Source organism: Myotis yumanensis, unplaced genomic scaffold (genome assembly GCF_028538775.1).
Source record: "Myotis yumanensis isolate MYYU_CA2020_CCGP unplaced genomic scaffold, mMyoYum1.0.hap1 SCAF_5, whole genome shotgun sequence".
Lineage (NCBI taxonomy): Eukaryota > Metazoa > Chordata > Mammalia > Chiroptera > Vespertilionidae > Myotis > Myotis yumanensis.
In genome coordinates this window covers 100,944,987-100,964,083 of record NW_027223756.1, presented here as the reverse complement: position 1 = coordinate 100,964,083, position 19,097 = coordinate 100,944,987, and the positions used below count along the sequence as shown (strand labels likewise).

Here is a 19,097-nt window from a genome sequence, read left to right as displayed (position 1 = left end):
TGCTCAGCTCTAGCCTGGAGGACCCCTGCCCTGGTCTTAGTGACATGCACAGGAGTCCTCAAATCCACACCTTCAGCTGGTGCTGCCTCCTGACCTGGCACATGGATCCAGAGGACCAGTCCCAGCACTTTAGGAAATTTGCCTGGAGCATCTGGTGGTGCCAGAGTAAGGAAGTGCTAGCACGAGCCCCCCACCAACATCCCCCACCACATACACACTGCGGAGGGGTATGGCAAAGCAATACAGTAATTCATGGAAGGAGCTCCCCATGGGTGTTCAAAACCAGATCAATTTGGGCAGTAGAGTGGATAAAGTAGTAATATAGGTTGAGTTATAGATTATTACCAAGGTATAAAATAAACGAGTCCCTACTGATACAAATTATTGAATAAATAACTAAATGGGGAAAAGGAAATTCTAAATAGATTTTGCAGCCACTGTACCCTCTAGGAGGGGAGTCCAACCCCCCATTCCTCAAGGGCAACTGCCCAGAGTGCACAACAGAAAGGGAGAGCACAACCTGTAAATGTCACCGCAGGTGGGGACCAGAACCCACCTGCAGTGAAGGGCCAGGTTGAGAGCACGGGCCTTGCAATGGTGTGAGAAGGGCCTGCCCTTGCTGCCTCCCCCCCAAAACCTCAGCCCAGGCGACCATGAGACAACAGGAGACAAGTTCCAGGAGGGGCTCCTACATCATACCCAACCATCAACACAGCCAAGGGCATCAGGCAAGGGGCTCTGAGGGACCAAGGGGACCAGTGGAGCCCTGGGGACAGAGAAGTGAGGACCACATGCCTCATGGGAGTAACCGGGAACATCAAAGGTCATGGGAGCCCTAGCCGATTTGGCTCTGTGGATAGAGTGCTGGCCTGCAGACCAAAGGGTCCTGGGTTCGATTCCGGTCAGGTCAAGGGCACATACCTTGGTTGCAGGCTCCTCCTGGCCCGGGTCCCGGTCGGGGCTCATGCTTGAGGCAACCAATCGATGTGTTTTTCTCACATCGATATTTCTCTCTGTCTTTCTCTTCCACTCTCCCTTAAAAAAAAAAATCAATGGAAAAACATTCTCAGGTGAGGATTAATCAAAAATAATAATAAAAAGGTCATGGGAAACATGGGAAAGCACTGGTGTGGGAAAGTAGAGTGTTTGCCTGTGCACTGAAGGGTCACAAGTTCGATTCCCAGTCAAGGGCACATACCTGGGTTGCAGGTTCGAGCCCCCACTCTAGTCTGGACTTGTGTGGGAAGTGACCAATCAATGTGTCTCTCTCACACTGATGTTTCTCTCTCCCTCCCTCCCTCTCTCTTCTCTCCTTCCCTCCCCGTCTTCCCGCTCTCTAAAAAAAAATCAATGGAAAAAATATCCTCAGGTGAGGATTAACAAAAAAAAAATTAAATTAAAACATTTTATTTTTAAAAATATATTTTATTGATTTTTTACAGAGAGGAAGGGAGAGGGATAGAGAGTTAGAAACATCGATGAGAAACATCAATCAGCTGCCTCCTGCACATCCCCTACTGGGGATTTGCCTGCAACCAAGGTGCCTGCCCTTGACCGGAATCGAACCTGGGACCCTTCCGCCCACAAGCTGATGCTTTATCCACTGAGCCAAACCAGGTAGGGCAAATTAAAACATTTCAAAAAGGTCATAGGAAACATGGGGAAATCTGAGGGAAGTGTGGGCTATAGTTTTGATTGTCCCATGGGGAATGGGCGTGGGGGGGTCACATGGACTTCTTGGTCTTTACAACTTCTTTATAAACCGCAACAATAGTTACCGCCCTATCACTCCGAGCCCCCTCTCCCATCTTTTCTCCCTACGTGGCATATATTTGTCTGTCTGGAGGCTGCAAGTTTGGAGTATGGACTTTGGCTGGTGACCTGTTCTGGGCTGCAGTGGGGCTATCAGTGCTGCTGGGAGGCTGCAGCCAGCAAGGGCCCAGCTGGGCCAGCAGGAAGGGGGGTTACTGGCCCTTCAGGGACCCAGACCCTGGGGGTTTGCAGGGACCTTTGTTCACATGGAATCTCACCCAAAACTCTATATCAGAGCAAGTGTAGATAAGAACTGCTCAGAGATCCAAGATGAGGTTGTGTGTGTGTGTGTGTGTGTGTGTGTGTGTGTGTGTGTGTGTGTGTGTTGGGAGTGATGACTGCTGGGCCAATGTGAGCACAAACAGGGGTTCCCCATGTGTGTGTGTGTGTGTGTGTTGGGAGTGATGACTGCTGGGCCCATGTGAGCACAAACAGGGGTTCCCCATGACGGCTGGCTGGTCATCCCCACCAAGAGCCTGGAGGGAGGTGCCTGACTGTGGGCTTTAGGATGGCCTATCCTGAGACAGCTGGCTTACTACCCTCAGACCAGACCTGGAGAGTGGCCTCTGCAGTGGTGGGCAGCTGAGCTCCCCCTGCTTCAATTAACCCCACCCCAGATCTGAACAAAGGTTCTAGGAGGTGGGGGTGGGGAGGCAGGGCTGAGAGCCAGGACAGCCTAGCGCCATCCTGTAGTGCAGCAGGCCATGGCCTGGTCAGCAATTTCCTTCCCACCCCTGGCCACACTTCCTCCCAGCACCCCGTAGGGCCATGCGGGTGGGACTTTCCTCTGCTGAGGTGGGGCTGTGGGCAGGGCCCCAATGCTCAGCTCGCCATGTGGCAGGGGAACCCTGCCCTTGGAACCTTCGGGCAGTGGAATGAGGAGTCTCAGGCAGCACTTTCCCCTCCATGAGGACATAGGGACCCTGCATGCACCTGCCACTGATAGCCTTCATCCACAGGTGAGCACCCATGAATACCTCAAGATGGCTCTGCCCTGTGAGCCTGAGGCCTTAGCTGGAGCCCAGAGCTGGCTCCCACCTGTCCACCCACTGAGGGGACCTGGGGGGCACAGGCCTGGTGCTGCATGCCCACCTCCCAAACTTAGCTCTTCTCCCAGGTCTCCCCTTGTCAGCTCTATGGTGATCCCATGGGGTTCAGTCTTTCCAGGTCCCTCCCCAGGACACTTAATTCCCATCCTGGAGGTCCCAGTTGTATTTTGCCTAGACTTACTGGGCAGCCAGGAACCCAAACCCCAGGCCTGGGGACCCTCTACCATAACTGCACAGCAGCTCCTATGCACACCACAGTCTACCCCCAACACCCACCCCCATCCCTACCCCCAGTAGCCTAAGGAGGGTTGCAGGCCCTGACAGATTGGGTCCCAGGGAGCCTGGGGTCTCAGCCAAAGCCCTCATCCTCCCAGGGCCTTCAGGGCTGGCCTCTGGACTCTGACTCACACGTGTGCACACTCCATCCACACCAGGAGGGAGAGGTGCCCTCACCATGCTCAGCAAATGCAGAGAGGTGAAGAGATACCTAGTTCTGGGGAGAGGGGGTACATCCCAGGGCTATGAGGTGCAGGTAGGAACCGGAGGGAGCAGAGACCCCATTGAGGACCCAGGAGCCCCTCTTAGGTGCAGTTGGAACTGGGAAGTGAGGGAGTTCCTCCTGAAAGGGTGGAGGTGTGGTAGGTGTGGTGGGCCTGGGGAGTAAGTCATGGTGGCACAGCCCAAACAGCTCCAGCAGCCTGGCCTTTGGCCCTCCCCCCCACCCTCAGGGGCTGGCCCAGGTTAGAATGCAAAGCCCCTCACCCACCCCTGCGGGGTGGTCACACTCTCCACTCCTCCTAACTCCCTCACCGCCACCTCTCAAACTGCCATGGGTAAAGCCACCGCAGCCAGCACACTGCCACCTTTCTCAACGCAGAACATGGGTCACTTTTTCTCTGCATTCCCCAACCCCTACCATGTCTACCTGGTCCCCCACAGCCCAGCACACCACAGACCCTGAGCAGGCACTGCTCTGCCCTGTGCAGCAGCCCTGACCACTCCTGGACCAGCTGCTGCCCCTTGCCAAGCCCTCTGCCAACTCCTGCTCACCATCCTTGTCTGGCAAAGACAACTCATCATTTCTGTGGCATATTGGGGGCACCTCCTGGAGGAGATGCGCCTGTTCTACTCTGTTGGTCCCCCAGGCCCAGACCTGAGGACCTGGGACCGAAAAAGACTTAAGGAAAGTCCGTCCCAGGCCATGAAGAGGCTGGCTGGTGCCAGGTCAGGTGTGGAGGGCAGGGAGGTGTACCCATCCTGGCTTGACTGCCCACATATAAGGGTGGGGCTCCCAGATTTCCCCCAGGCCTCCATAGCCTGAGGCTCCAGCCTCTGGACACACTGCAGCTGCCTGCCGTGGGCTGGTCAGTCCCGCACAGCTTAAGGGTTCCCAGCTGCTGGGGGAGGTTCTGGGCACACACTCCTCTCCCTGCGGACCAGCTGGCCTGAGCAGCCTCCACCCTCAGGTCTTGTGATCCCAGAAGACCCTGCTGGCAGGATCTCCCTGGGCAGTGGGCTTGAGACAGATCCCCCAGAATGGACACCTGGCCAGGCCCAGCACCTGTGACCTCCTGGGGAATGCCATTTCAGGAGAGGCTAGACCAGGCCTGAAACCCTGGTCCAGAGGGGAGGGTGACACTGCTCAGCCCCAAAGGACACCCCACAGCTGGTCCCCTAGACAGCACCCTACCTTTTTCAGGCCAGAAAATGCAAGTCCTCTGAGCCCTTCCACCTGCTGGCTGGTCAGACACTGGCCTCCAAGGGTGTACACCCGGCCCTGCCCGATCCAGGGCCACCTCTCACCACCAAGCACAATGCAGGGGGGGAGGGCCTTCAAGAGCCCTATTGTTCCCCCGAAGGCCCCGGGTCTGAATCCCTGATTGTCCCTAGAATTGTATGGGGCCAAGAGAAGGAAGGGCCTCCCCCAGGCTGGGTGACAGTGCATTGGGAGGCAGCCAGCCTTACCTGCCTAGCACCCCTCTGTCCACTGTCCCAGGTTCAGGCCCAACTCCTGCCAGGCCTTCTCTGTGCATCTGAGGGTATGGACAATGCCCAGCCTCCCCTACTTTTTCTGCCTCCTCCAAGTCTGTGTCCACTGTTTGTCTTGGTCCCACTGCAAGAATATGGCCTAGGCATGGACCACTATACCACAGGCCACCACAGCTGCCCTGACCCGACATGAGTGGCAAGGGAGGTGTCTTCTCAGCCTCCAGGGAGCCTGTAACCTCAACAGAGGCCCCCAGGTGTCCTTCCAGAGCTGAACTCTCCCAGACCATCAGGCCAACTGGGCTCAGTAGACTGAGAGAGTGTATGACACAGAGGCCTCCAGGACGCAGGGATCCAGCCCTTGTAGTCTCAGACCCCATCACCACCCCCACCTGGTTCAGGGACCAGGAGGGTAGCTGGGGCAGGATGAGCCCCCGGGGCCATCTCCTCCCAGCCTCATTGCCTTGGGGAGACAGTGGGAGAGATGTGTACTCCCTGCCTCAGGGCAGAAAACAGCCCAGCCTTGGGGGACCCCTTAGTGCCCCTTTGCAGGGCACCCCTGCTGGTCTCCGAGGTGTGGAGCTGGGGCATGTGGAGAGCCTGGGGAAGTAGTGTGAAATCGGGGAGCAACCCCACTGGCCGCTAGCCCAGAGTAGCTGATACGGGGTAGAACCTGCTGCAAGCAGCCCTCTTAGACCTGGGTGTTTAGGAGGGGGGCTGCCGGAGTGGGGGTCCAGCATGAAGGATTCTGGGCCAGGGCGGCAATCCATGGACTCAAGGACACTAACCAGCAGCTCTTTATTAGGATGCGGGCCCAGATCCCACAGGAGAGTGGGACTGATCAGGGGCACCCAGAAAGAGGCTGGCAGAGCCAACCTTGTCAGGGGCACCCTGGCCACCAGGGTGGGTGCAGGGTCCTGTACAGGGAGGACACAGCTGTTGGCATCCTCAGGAGCAGCCAGTCCCTTGGGCCTTCTTGATTTCCTGCAGGAGAGAGAAAGAGGGGCTTGCCCTGGATCCCAAGTCCGCTGTCCCAAGCCCTTTCCTGCACAGAGACCTATCCCTTGCCCCTGGCAGAGCCCACCTCCGAGAGTGCCTCCTTCAGGCTCCAGTAGGCCTTGTCCAGGTTGTCGTTGACAATGATCAGGTCAAACAGACCGGGTTCCTTGCCTGAGAAGGGGGGAGAGGGAGTACAGGGCCCGTGGAGGATCAGTGAGGGGAGGGGGCTGTGGGTGACAGCTCTTGCCCCTGCCTCCCACCTCTGGCAGATGAGTCGCCTGCTATTGGGGAGGGTGGGGGACACTGGCTGCACCCACACTCACTGCTTTCCATGTCCGCCTGCGCAGTGGCCAACCGTTTGGCCAGGCTCTCCTCTGTCTCAGTGTTCCGTTGCCGCAACCTCTGTTCCTGAGGTGCCTAAGGAGGGTCAGAGCCTGCAGGGCAGCCTTAGCCCCTCCTCCACCCCTCCCGCGCCTGGCTCCCCACCCCCACCAGGACTTCCAGCGAGGGTGGCTGCACAAAGATGTAGATGGGCCTCAGGTCGGTCTTCTTTAAGTTCCGCACACCCTGGAGGTCCACGTCCAGCACGCAGATCCGGTTCATGGCCTGCACCACTCGTACAGCAGCTTTGCTGGGAGGCAGGAGGGGAGGGGCCATTCAGCAGGGATCCTTGGGTCCCAGCACCCAGACCATCTCCACTGCCATTCCCTGGGGTTCTCCCTCGCCCATTCCCTGCTCTGGGAGCCTGAAGGGGCCATCAGCATCTGCTCCCCTTTCCGGAAGCACTCCCTCAGTAATCCTTTCACACCGGGCCATCTGCTAGGCTGGGGGCAGCAGTGGGGAGGGGCAGGAAGTCCCTGGCTGTCACCACTGGGCTCAGGGCTCCCAGGTGCCCACCATCTAAGGGTAGTAGCAGCCCCAGTGACCCCTGTTGGGGGCCAACTGCCCCTGCCAGCTGCACCTAGGGTGGAGCATGGCGGTCACAGGGGGACTCAGGTACAGGCTGCACATAGCAAGCCTGGACCCGCCTCTGCAATGATACTGCTCTGGATGTGTGGGAGGTAGACAGCTGTTGCTGGGCTGGGGACTCTCCCAGGCTGCCCTAATTGTTGGAAGGACGAGGAGGGGGGCTGAAGTGCAGCCCACAGAACTCTGAGACCCATGTCCTCTGAGTCTTCACTGCACACCAGCCCATCACTGGCTCCCCGTTCCCACAGGGGCCTGGCCAGGTGGGGTAGAGAGGGGACAGGAGGGGGCAGCCTAGACAGCTCAAGCTTCTCTTTGATCTTGATCCCTGGAAGGGCTGGGTCCCTCACCCTGACAGCCCATAGGGAGAAGCCCTTGCCTGGGCTGCCCACTCCAAGTTCCCAGGAGGTTTGGAGGTTGCTGAATGTGACTCACCTAGTCCCATACAGGTTCCCCGAGAACTCGGCATGCTCGATGAAGTCCCCGGCAGCAATGTCCCGCTGCATCACCTCCCTGGTCACAAAGTAGTAATCTACAAAGAGCAGGAGCTGTTGAAGCTGTCCACAGCCAGGCCACATCTGCCCATGCAACCACATGAGCGGAACCAGCTTCTGTTCTGGGCCTGTCTGCCCATCTGTCCATTCACACCTAGAGTGTTCCAGTCACTGGGCAGGGAGATATCTGAGGAAGGGACAGACACCACCTCTCACACCATCCTCACTGAAGGGACCTGGAGAACGCCAGCTTCTACAGGAGAGGTTGGGGACCTGGAGACTGCTGGTTTCTGGAGGGAGTTTTGGGGGGGGGGGGGGGGCGGGGTCCTGGTGACTACCAACTTCAGGGGGGAGGTTGAGGAACTTCAATGCTCTGCCTCAGGAAGGTACAAACACCCTACTAAGGTTGTGATGTCAGAGAACCCTAAAGGGTGTGCATGGCTGACCCCAGCTATACTGCCATGTGTAATGCAGTGCACAAGCAGGGATCAGTGCCCCACAACTGCCTGGTGTTGGGATCAGAGCCCTGCCGTGGACAGCTGGTGTCAGCATGAGATTTGATACCTATTATCTAACTAGGCCTGCCCACCCACCCACCCTGAAGGGCCCCCATCAGATGGGGAGAATGAGGCCTCATGCATCACCCTGACAAGTGTGTGTGTGTAGCCTCCAGACCTGTACTGGGGCACTGAGTAGCAGGGCCAGCTTACCTTTGCCATTCTCCTCTCCAGGCCTCGGGTCCCTCGTGGTGTCTAGGAACAAGCATCTGTGACCCATCTGGAACATCACATCCAGAGCCCACACAACCCATCCCAGGGCCTTCCCAAAGGGCCCAGTTCAGCCTATGTGGGGGACTTCAGGGGGGGTCAGCGTATGGGCAAATCCTCTGTGTGAGAAAGGGTTCTTGGGGGTGTTAGCAGTGTGGGCAAGTCCCTATATATGTGGATCAGCAGGGCCCCACAAACCCCCTAGGTCCTCACGGGACACGCTGAATCCGAAGATGCTGCCATGCTCCTGCAGAAGTCTCTTGAGCAGGGTGCTCTTTCCGGCCCCAGAGGGTCCACTCAGGACAATAGGCCTTGGTCCTGACATCCCTGTGGGTGAGTGGGAGCAGATATCAGCAGGTCTGAGGGACCCCAGTGAGTGGAGCAGATATCAGCAGGCCTGAGGGACCCCAGTGAGTGGGATGGAGTGGGATGGCTGCAGTCACAACCCCCCCGCCCCTCCCCCCCATTCCCCGAGCCAACTCTCCCCAGGAATCAGGGCTGAGGGCCATACTCAAGCCTTGGCTGCACCTCCCAGATGGGTGGGCTACCTGGTACCACAAACACATGACCTTCCCAGCTGTGCACTCCTACCCCACCTGTGGAGCCTGGACTTCCCCTCCTGGGAGAGGCACATCTGGGTCCCCACCCCGGCATTTCCTAGGCACCATGCCCTAGAGGTGGCTGAGGTTAACATCAGGAGAACCCAAACCTTGTTCTGGGAACTTCCATCAGGAAGTGAGGGGCTGATCCAGAGGGACTACAGCTTCCTGACCTCCCCTCCTCTCTGATACTCGACCCTCCCAGCCAACAGCACAAGGCTCAGACATCTGCCACAGATGAGTGTGGGTGAAGCAGGGGTTTAGGAGGCATCAACCCTGACAGCTCTGTGCCCGCCTGACACCTCAAGCCCCTCCCCAGAACAGGACCTACTTCTTGGGTGGGCTAGGCCATCTCTGTCAGCCAGCGTGCTCGGAATAAGCTGGGAGGAGTGGGTAATCCCAGCCTGCTCTGACCTCTTATCACTAAACTCCTCCCAGGACAATCAGCCCTGCCCACTCGGTGCCTTTGGGAAGAGGAGGCTGCTCCCGGCCCTTCAGTAGTGGCCTACCCACCCAGCCACATAAGCCTAATGGCAGAATGCCAGGTGCAAGTGTGCCCTGCCTCAGAGGGAAACCCTGATGGGCATGTGGGAACTGGAACAGCTCCCTATGCAGGCCTGGCCCTGCAGGCTGTCTGGGGGCCCTCTGATAAGGTGTGGAAGCCTCCAAGGTGCAATTAGTGGCCAGCAGACTGGCAATTAGGCCCAGGAGGGAAGGGCCACTTGGCTCAGGGATGCCCTGTTGCCCATCCCCAGCAGGACCCCCATTGGGCACTGCCTTCCTAATCCACAATGTAGGCCAACTGGGTAATCTGGTTTAAGCACTGCTATTCTGGGGCTATCACACCACACAGGTTTCTTGGAGAAGGTGGCAAACAGACACGGAGGAAGGACCCAGAGGAGCCCATCAACACTCTATCATCTCCAAGTGACTGACTCTTATCTCCTTGGTCTCTTGCGAGTAGGGGAGGTCGGGGGGCCTTCAATGCTCTGCTTCAGGAAGGTACAAACACCATTACAAAAAGTACCGTTTCTATCTAGAGATAATCCCAGTGGACTCCTAGATTCTCATGGGCATCCCAGCTTTCCGACCCAAATACGTGCCACATACACACCTGCACACACGTGCGCTGGCTCTGAGCTCATGGCCATTAGCCAGTGCAGCCCTGTCTCTCCCTTGAGGCCTGGTGCACAAGAGGTCTCTCCCTCTCTGGCAACCTTCACAAAACCCAGTCCTTTGCAGGAAGAATGTCCCATTGGCAGCCCAGCCTACTCCCCTGGATCTGTCCTGACTTCCTAGCCCTGGGTGACTGGGGAGGGGAGTGGAGGGAGAGACCCAGCAAGGCAGTGGAGAGGCTGGGTGCCACCAGGTCCCGTGAGGGACTGAGGACTGGGGTCTGACCCCCACAATGCCAGCCTCTGAGCAGTGCTGGGTCTTTGCCTCTAGGGCTGGGCAGCTGCAGTTGTCCAGTGGCCTAGAACTCTTGGACCTGTGGCTGTGTTTGGTGCTACAGGAACATTAGTTCTTCCAGGGCAGGAGCAGCCCCAAGTGGACACATGGTGATGGCCACAGCCATGGACCAGGAGGCCTGCCGGAGCTGTGATCATAGTGGCAAGCCATCAACCCAGTGGGCATTCATCCCCAGCACCCAATTTGGGGAGTCTACCTCTAGGGAGAAGAGGACCCAAAGGCACCCCTACCTTCCTGTTAGGGACTTGGGAGGTGCCCCTCAGGGGGGTTGGGAGCACAGAGAAGGGAGAGAGGCCCATCTGCCTGTTTGCACAGAAGCCCCTCAGGGACGCTCTGTTTTCTGTCATGTGTCTGCCATGGGAGAGTGCCCTACCTCATACCCCCACAACTCTGGGGGGCACCCTCCAGCCCCCAACTGTAACCTGGTCAGCAAGACCCAGGGCTTTCTCCAACATGCTTCCCCAGCAGTTGCTGCATTCCCCACGCCTGCAGTAAGGCCACACCTCCTGACTGTGAGTTCTGACACCTGGAGACTGAAAACCTGCACAGGACTAGCCTTCAGTTAGGACCAAACATCACACACCAAATCCCAGTGCTGACACCCCCACAGGGCATGTGGCACAAGTCCTGCTTATCACCTCACATCCAAACACTGGTTTCTATCCTGCGCCCTCCACCCTGTGGTGGGACACTGGGTAGGGGAGCCTGTCCCACTGAGCAGCACTCCCAGGCTCACTACCTACCGGCACTGGGCCAGCAGTGAGCAGGGGATGTATCAGCACAGGACTGGCTGGCAGCTGCAAAGCTCACTCCCTGCCTGATTCTGAATCACTGCAACCCTCAGCCTCTCCTGAGCCTCCACCTACATCAAGTCCAAGCTCCACGTGCCCCAGTGCAGCCATTACCTGCCCCACTCTGTAGTCTCATGGTGGTGTAGTCCAGCCTGCTCACCCCGGCTAAGGGCATGTGTGCTGAGTCTTACCGCGAGGGGCCCATACAAACCACACAGGGATGGCCTGGGCCTGCACAAGTGCCCAGAGAGCCGCGGGGGGACAGGGCTCTGTCCAGTAAGCACGCAACAGAGCACTCAGTAAAGCCACCTTCCACAGAGCACCCAGCATGGGACAGTGCTTTGGCCTTGAGTACACGGAGATTGACTTTGGCCCCAGTGCCTGCAGAACCAACCAACTGAAACGTATAAGTCAGAGGAGTCATCTCTTGGGCATAGAGCCCTCTGGCTGGGGTATTCTGTTTCTCCATTTCTTGACTATCCCACAATCCCAAACCCTAGTGGCCTGGAAAGAAACGGCAAAGCTCACAGGACTGCAATAAAAACCCAGATGCAAGCATGTGCATTCCGGAATGCTCTCCGACAGAACCCTGCCCAAGAAGCACCCAATGCAGCCAGGCAGCCTTCCTTCCGAAGCACAAGGTGGAACCTCCTCTTCCCAGCTTCCACTTTCATCCTGCTCTGTCCCAAGAGCAGGACACTGTCACCACCCCCCTCTCCTCCCACACCTCCACAAGACACCCAAGAAAAGGCATGGCCTCTGAGAACAAGGAGAGGAAAGGTCAAGCCCTGCCAGCCCTCGTGTAAGCTACAAGCCACAAGACGGGAAAGAATCTGGCTCAGGACAGCAGGTCATGGCCCTCCCCCCAAAGAGACACATCCTGGCCAAGTAGCCTTGACAAACCACTCAGCCTTTGGGAACTTGGCTTGAAATGGGGTAGCCACAAAGCACCAGCCATTACTCCTCACTTCTCCTCACAGTGGGGCTGGAACTATTCCTCTCATAAAAGAAAGCTGGCCCCTCAAAAGCACGAGCAAGAGCCACACTGTCCGTGCAGGACTTGGGCCTGTACGGTGCTGCATGGCATGTCCGGGTCTCTTTCCATAAAGGAGAACCAGGATTCAGTCTTGTACCAAATCCCAATTCTGCACCACAGACAGAGGGCAGAGGAGGCACAAGAGGGGAAGGGTCCCAGGCAAGCAAGCTACAAAGCAGGAAGGGCAGAGGCACTACGGAATCAGCCTTGCTCTCAGAGAAGAAACTGAGACCCTCAAGTGCAGAGTCAGCAGGGACTGGGGGAGACAGAGGCCTGGCACACGGAGGCAGCAAGGACTTGGAGCTGACTACAAAAGTACCGGCCCCCATTCCAGTGCTCCCAGGGGCTCACCCTCATTACTAACTTTCACTGTTGGTGGGCTGGAGTCAACTCTTTCCACCCCAAACACATCACAATACCCTCTTCATTTCTGCTCTTCCTCAGATCAACTGCACATGTTTTTCAGGCTATGGTGAACATGCTACTAAAAAACCTGAAATTTACAGTTTAGTTGTAAAATAAATTTTTTTGGTGTGGCTGAATAGAAAAGTAGTGACTGCACTGCTATAACTCCCGGAATCTGCTACTCAAGAAAATAACTGAACCCTGGCCGGTTTTGCTTAGTGGATAGAGCATCAATCAGTCTGCAGACTGAAGGGTCCCGGGTTTGATTCTGGTCAAGGGCACATGCCCAGGTTGCTGGCCTGATCCCCAGTAGGGGGCATGTAGGAGGCAGCCAATCAATGATTCTCTCTCATCCTTGACATTTCTATCTCTCTCCTTCTCCCTTCCTCTCTGAAAGCAATAAAAAAATATTTTTTTAAAAAAGAACAATTGTAAACCTACTTAAAAAAAAAAAAAAAAAAAGGAAAGGAAATAACTGATATCACTCATACCAGTCAAAGATCAAGGGCCAGGTCTAGGTGAACCCAGAATCTAAACAAAGTCCTAGCACACTACACCTGTCACAGGGGTGGCCCTGACCTGGGCATAAGCAAGTTTGGTGTTGCAGGCAGTTGTGTGGCATTCTATGAGCAGGGATAGAGTGGAAACTCACATAGCAGGAAATTAAGCTTGTTAGTGGTAAGACAGGAAACCCCACCCCTCCCAGGTCTCTCCTAGGAGTGGAGAGAGAGGGTTTCCTGCATTCTTCACAGCAAGTCATGGTCTGGGAAAATCTAAGAGTGACAAAAAGTCCAGAAAAGCCTGCAGGCAAGCTGCCTAGGGCACTCACAAGAGGCCAAGTCCCGGTTCCTCTTCCTGTCCCTGTGGGCCCCACCCATACAGGCCAGCTGTCAGCTCAGCTCTCTGCTTCCCTTTTCCCAAGTGAAAGACCACAGTGATAACAGGTGGGGTGACAGGCCTCATTGCTCCTCCCCAAACCAGCACCTTCCCTCTCTGTTCCCAAAAGAATGTCTACGAACAGCAGATGGGCAGCTCCAGCAATCTAGACTTGAGGTCTCTGGGACTGAGAGAAGCCGAACATCCGATTACCACGTCCAAGTCAGGAATGCCTGCCCAAAAACCTGCTCTAGGTGGTGTCTCTGTATCTGCACTGCCCAGCAGCCTTGGGGCAGGCCAGGACCCTGCAGTCCTGGGGGCCCCGCGAGCTGGGAGGGGCGGTGGGGACGATGCCATACCAGGTTCCTCAGGCGGCCACGCAGTGGCCTTTGACCCCCCGGGGTTTCCGGCTCTGTGGTGCGCCCACCTTGGGGGGGGGGCGGGGAGTGTCAGACTGCTTCCCCTCTCTGCCCTCCGCATCCTTCAGGGTCCGCAATGGCATCCGCAAGAAGTCCTCGGGCTGCAGGGGTTTTACAAGCTGTCTGGAGCTTTCCGTGCCAGGAGAATTTCCTCCTACGTTTTGAGAACTGGCACAGAGGAACCAGCTTTTAATGTGTCTAAGAAATGCGGCCACCAAAAGCAACTTTAACACCCAGACTCACAGGACACAAGTTCAAAAGGAAGGGCGACCCTAAATGAAGTCAATTCACCTCCATGAAAGACCGCATTACCCAGTCCTCGTGTCCCCGGCTTCGCTCGCTAGGACTCCGCGACAAGCCAGCCCTGCAAGCTACTGAGGATGGGGGGGGGGGGGGGCGGCGGGGGGTGTTCCGGTGTCTACCCGCCCCCCCGCCCCGGTCCCCTGACGCACCCTGAAGCACGCGGGAAGCCACGTCCTGGGTGCAGGGAGAGAGCGGAACGCGAACGGCTCCGACTATGCGGGTGGCGGCGGCGCCCAGGAAGGACCTCCGGAAGCTGCGTGCGCTCAGACGCCACTCACCGTCTGCGGGGGCGCGGCCCAGGGCGGCCGCCGCCAGCCCCGCCACCGGGCGCCGCAGCATGAGGGGCCACGGCGCCACCCTCGGAGACGTGCGTCGCAGCGCCGCGCCCGCCCACTTCCGCTCGTGGGGTCGACGTCAGCGCAGCGCCCTGAGGGCGGTACGTAAGCGCTGCGCGACGGAGTGCGCGACGGCGACTGCGGCTGCGCCGCGGAAGGGCTGGTGTTGGCTCGGGGCTCCGGGAGAGCGGCGGTAGGTGCGGTGTCGTGCGGCAGGGACGGCTTCCCCAAGGGCGGTTTCGGGTCCCGCCGGCATCCTTCTGGGCAGCTCACGGCTTTCCCCTCTCCCGCCGTGTCGCCGCCTGCAGTGCCTGCTCTGACAGATAGGGGGCAGCGAGACACACCTGCACCTCCGCTCGGCCGTGGGGTCTGAATGCGGAGACCTCAGGCATTTGGTTTTGAAACTTCTGGTTTGTCACGCGGGAACCTCAGCACAGACAGAGGCTTCCCTGGGATTAAAGGGCTTAGTAAGAGTACCTGGGCCTCGGCTCCTGCCACGCCACAGGGTCCCTTACCTCGCTGAATTGTGAGAATTAAATGACCTTGGAAAACAAGTTTCTGTTGCACTCGATGCTCAGAGCAGCTTCCTGACTCTAACTCACGAGAATGGGCCCAGGCCCTGCCCAGAGTTACCGAGTCAGGCTCTTTGGGAGTAGGACCTGGGCATCTGCTGATCACAAACCTTCCACAGGTGATTCTCAGGCCAGGTTAGGGCGAGAGCTTGGTAGGTTACTGGGAGAGACGGGCAGTGACCTGGGAATAACACACCTGTTTATAGATGTGATTTGGTTTGTGGCTTTCTTCTTGGCTGGGATTTGGCAAGGATCAATTCTGTTGGAAAAGCCGGCCTGTTAGAAATACTTTTCTTGCCCGGCCGGCGTGGCTCAGTGCTTGAGCGTCGACCTATGAACCAGGAGGTCGCTGTTAGATTCCCGGTCAGGGCACATGCCTGGGTTGTGGGCTCGATCACCAGTGGGGGGCATGCAGGAGGCAGCCAATCAATAATTCTCTCTCATCATTGAAGTTTCTATCTCGTTCTCCCTCTCCCTTCCTCTCTGAAATCAATAAAAACACATTAAAAAAATACTTGTTCTTCCTCAGCAGGTCACACACTGGGCCAGTGACTGGTCTTGGGCCTCCACATGCCACAGTGGCCCTCAGGAGGAATGGCAGTTGTGGGCAGCATGCTTGGGTAAGCACCAACTTCCAGGCCTCTTGTGATTGCTGTCATGGGGTCACCCAAAGGAATATCAACTCTGGAGCCTCAGGCCGTGCTGCCCTAGGGAAGCCTCCCAAGCCAGTGTGTTATCTGGAGAATATACACAAGTACACATGTACAGATGCTTTGACAGGGTGTTGAGGGAGGAATAGAAGCCACTTGTGACTATTTAGCACCAGACAGTGGTGGTGGTCACTTTCCTATTCAGACCCTGCAACCAGTCTCTGCTCTGGGTCCCTGGAGAATGCCATGGCTTTCCTGCTGTTCCCACAGGCCCTGTCTGTTCCCCTTGCCCCATTGCTTCCCCCAAATGGGAAGCATGGTATGGTTAGTGTTGCCAGAGGAGAAAACGAGGGCAGGTTCCTTGTTTTTGTGGAATCTGGGGAGAGGGATGTGACACTTGGAGTCTGAGTCAGTGTGAACATGGGGAAGGAACTCTGGCTACAGCATTCCCTGGAGGGCCCTCATCCTGGGAAAGGTTCATGTGGGAACCAATGCTATAGTGGGAGAACACCAACATTCTCCAAGGATTGGCTCCATCCCTTCCAGAAGCCTCCCCAGTCCACTGATCTCAGGTTCTCAGGAGAGGCTGTGCCCTGGGCTCCCTGGCACTGCTAGGCATAGGCCCTGCCTGACTGCAGGCTCTTCTGGTGCTGGCGCTCCCCCACCACCTCCTTTCTCCTGTCTTACATTTCTGAAGGCAGGGACTGGATTCATTTGGCCAAAATTTACTGAGTGTTCAGCTAATGGTTGGACTTAACAGTCAATAAGTTGTGGTTCTTGCCCCCAGGCCATCAGAGTCTAGCAGAGGAGATGGGCCCTCAGCCCTGGGTGTCAGCTAGGAGGTGCAGGAGGTGGGTCTAAATTCAAATTTGCATGAAAGCCACGCTGTAGGGGACTTAGGGGGTCACAAGGCAAGGCCCCAAGTGGGTGAGAGATGGGGCAGGCAGGCCTTTTGCCTCAGAGTATGTGCTTCTCCCCGTGTGGGAGGTTTTGAGTGTATGCCATGTTCAGAAGCTAGTGGGCTCCACAGGTCTTGCTGGGCTCAGGCTGCCCCAACAGAACACAGCAGACCAGGCAGCTTATTTCCCACAATTCTGGAGATGTTCTTGGTTCAGATGGCCACCTTCTCCATGTCTTTACAGGGCAGAGAGAAAACCAGTTCCCGTCCCTTATAAGAGGGCACCATTCCTACTGTAAGGGCTCTACCCTCATGATCTCTTGTAACCATAATCACCTCCCAAAGGCCCTGCTTTTGATGCCTTCTTATTGGGGGGTTAGGGCTTCAATATGTGAATTTGGCGATCCAGTTCACAGCACCAAGTCAGTGTTCCCCTAAAAGACTGTTTCCTGCTCCATGCTCATGTCCAGAGCTGCAGACATCTAGAAACTGCTATCCTAAGTCCCCTGTCCTCAGCAGTCTGAAAGTCTCTGTGCTCACCCCCCTTGGCCTCTTCCAAGACATGGGGTAGAAGGTGCTCTGATCATATCCCAAACCTAGGCGATCCCTGTGGGCACCCACAGGAGCTGGCCATTTTGGGCTTAGGGGGCACTCTGGTCCCAGCACCTGCCACTGACCAACATATGTGTCTGCAGCCTGTTGCGGCAGCATGTGGTGATAGGGGCTGCCCCTGTGGTCCGCTGCCTGCACATATCTTCGCGTTGGGATGACAGCAGCAGAGCTTCGCTCACTCGTGTGCACAGACAGGCCTATGCACGCCTCTACCCCATGCTCCTGGTCAAGCAGGATGGCTCCACCATTCACATCCGCTACCGGGAGCCCAGACGAATGCTGGCGGTAAGCTTCCCTCCCTGGGGTGCAGGTCTAGGCTGGATAGAGGGGGTGGGGGGAGGAAGGGAGGGCAAGTTATGGAACTTACTCCACACACCAAGACCAGACAGCAGCAGCAGGCTATATGTAAAACAAATTTAAAGAAACACTTCCTGGGTAAACAAGCAGAAATTTCTTTAAAGAGTAGAAGCTTTGAAGGGAGAGAAGTGGCATACACTTTCTGGTCCCTTCCAGTGAATGAGTGCATGCCTTCCCTTCCTCTCCAGATGCCTGTGGACCTGGATGCCCTGTCCCCAGAGGAGAGGCGGGCACGGTTCCGCAAACGGGAGGCCCAGCTCCGAGGGAAGGAGGAGGAGCAGCCAGAGCTCCTTGACAACTTTGACCTGGAGCGGTACAAGCAGTTTTGGACCAAGAAGTGATCATACCCACAAGCTGCCCTGGCTCAGGATGCTGTAGAAGGGGAGGGCATTCATCTTTAAATTGAGTGTCAGGATTTTAAAACCACCTTGTCTTTCTTTCTCATACACCTGCTGGACAGGGTTCACTGCGACTGAGCCCACTGGAGGGATCAGTTGAGTCAAATTGTGGTTTTAGGAAGAGCTTCAAAGGGCACATGAGCTGTTGACATGACAGAAGTCGATCGAGGGTGCTCCTCCCACTGCAGGAAGCGCCTGCTACTGTCCAGCCAATTCTCAGCTCTGGAGCCTCCTCTGCCAGCACTGCCTTTGCCCCAGTACCAAGGGCTCTCCCAGGCAGCACAACAACATGGGGAGTGGGTGGGATCTAAGGATGGTATCACCTGGCCTGCAGCTGGCATACTCTGCCCCTCTCCAATGCTCCCCTAGCCCTGCCCCCTGACAGTGGGAAAGTGCTATCTGACAGAGGGGACAAGCAGAGCAGCCAGCCCCATTGCTAACTTTTTTTAAGTCTTGGCAAAGAGCCTTGGTGGGCTGCCACCTTTTGCCCTTTCCTGCAAGACCTGAGTGAGCAATTACCAACTTTTACACAAGCAGCTGACCAGGCCTAGACATGGGGCTGCACCTTGTCCTGTCCTGTAGGTTGATCATGGGACCCTGGCTATCAGGCTCTTTTTCATAAACCTGAGGGCCCATGGTAGAACTGATATATAGCTAGACAACGGGGGGGGCATTCCAGCCATGACCAGGGAGGCAGAAGCCTGTGGGAAGTGACTGCTCACATGGAAGGATGCTAGGCTGAGCACCCACCTTGGACTCATACCTTGCAATCCTGCCCTGTGACCCACTGAGCATGCAGCCAGCCATTTGTAGCTCCTGGGGTGGCTGCCCTACATGATCTGCCAACCCTCTGGCCTGCTCAGGAACATTCCCACCTGGGCAGCCTCCCTGGATCCCTCAGCCCTTCATCTGCTGCTCCAGCTTATTGCTTACTACTCACCTCCAGGGAGGCACCTAGCAACAGTGTTTGTACTCACTGTTCAGGGCCAAATTATTCATGACACTATTGAAGATGTGGGTGCAGTGGGGGGAAGAAGTTAAGTATTGCATGGAAAAGTGTGGATTTATGCCAGGAGCAGGGTAGGGGTCAGTGCTGGGAAGTTACTAAGAGTACTTACCTGATGGGGGTTCTGCTTAAACCCATCTGGCAGGATTGCTATTGAAGGCAAGCAGGTGATCAGACTTCCACTGGGAATGAGGAATCCAACTAGATATGGAAGATGGGGTTTCTTGCCAGAACTGGAGGTGTAAAGATGGACCTAGAGGCCCAGTGCCTGGTGAGAGAGTTCTGAGGAGCCTGAGA

At 56.6% G+C, this 19,097-nt stretch overlaps 2 protein-coding genes across 7 annotated transcripts; one reads left to right on the top strand and one right to left on the bottom strand.

Annotated features, from left to right (window-relative positions):
• Positions 1 to 5,626: 5,626 nt before the first annotated feature.
• GUK1 (guanylate kinase 1) lies at positions 5,627 to 14,338 on the bottom strand. 5 transcript variants are annotated; one of them, XM_070414128.1, is made up of 8 exons: positions 14,122 to 14,338; positions 8,287 to 8,400; positions 8,017 to 8,058; positions 7,248 to 7,344; positions 6,339 to 6,477; positions 6,170 to 6,263; positions 5,932 to 6,017; positions 5,627 to 5,831 (listed from the first exon to the last, which is right to left on the bottom strand). In XM_070414128.1, the coding sequence occupies exons 1-8, from the start codon at positions 14,309 to 14,311 to the stop codon at positions 5,796 to 5,798; spliced, it is 798 nt and encodes a 265-aa protein (XP_070270229.1). In that variant the 5' UTR covers positions 14,312 to 14,338; the 3' UTR covers positions 5,627 to 5,795. The 5 variants fall into 5 exon arrangements, with proteins under 5 accessions (XP_070270229.1, XP_070270230.1, XP_070270231.1 ...); XM_070414129.1 differs by having other exon boundaries at positions 6,170 to 6,254; XM_070414130.1 differs by having other exon boundaries at positions 14,251 to 14,329.
• A 58-nt stretch (positions 14,339 to 14,396) lies between these two features.
• On the top strand, positions 14,397 to 17,819 carry MRPL55 (mitochondrial ribosomal protein L55). 2 transcript variants are annotated; one of them, XM_070414126.1, is made up of 4 exons: positions 14,397 to 14,500; positions 15,412 to 15,499; positions 17,123 to 17,324; positions 17,585 to 17,819. In XM_070414126.1, exons 2-4 carry the CDS (start codon positions 15,450 to 15,452, stop codon positions 17,735 to 17,737), a joined length of 405 nt encoding a protein of 134 aa, XP_070270227.1. In that variant the 5' UTR covers positions 14,397 to 14,500; positions 15,412 to 15,449; the 3' UTR covers positions 17,738 to 17,819. The 2 variants fall into 2 exon arrangements, with proteins under 2 accessions (XP_070270227.1, XP_070270228.1); XM_070414127.1 differs by having other exon boundaries at positions 14,399 to 14,500; positions 15,409 to 15,499.
• The last annotated feature ends 1,278 nt before the right edge of the window (positions 17,820 to 19,097 follow it).

Bases quoted from the DNA above. Each gene is read 5' to 3' on its own strand.
- GUK1 (XM_070414128.1), bottom strand. From the start codon at position 14,311: ATGCTGCGGCGCCCGGTGGCGGGGCTGGCGGCGGCCGCCCTGGGCCGC. The intron at 6,018-6,169 runs GTGAGTGTGGGT...CCCCCTTCTCAG, and splicing joins GCAGGCGGACATGGAAAGCA to GCAAGGAACCCGGTCTGTTT. The intron at 5,832-5,931 runs GTGGGCTCTGCC...TCTCTCCTGCAG, and splicing joins TGAAGGAGGCACTCTCGGAG to GAAATCAAGAAGGCCCAAGG.
- MRPL55 (XM_070414126.1), top strand. From the start codon at position 15,450: ATGCCACAGTGGCCCTCAGGAGGAATGGCAGTTGTGGGCAGCATGCTT. The intron at 15,500-17,122 runs GTAAGCACCAAC...ATGTGTCTGCAG, and splicing joins GTTGTGGGCAGCATGCTTGG to CCTGTTGCGGCAGCATGTGG. The intron at 17,325-17,584 runs GTAAGCTTCCCT...CTTCCTCTCCAG, and splicing joins AGCCCAGACGAATGCTGGCG to ATGCCTGTGGACCTGGATGC.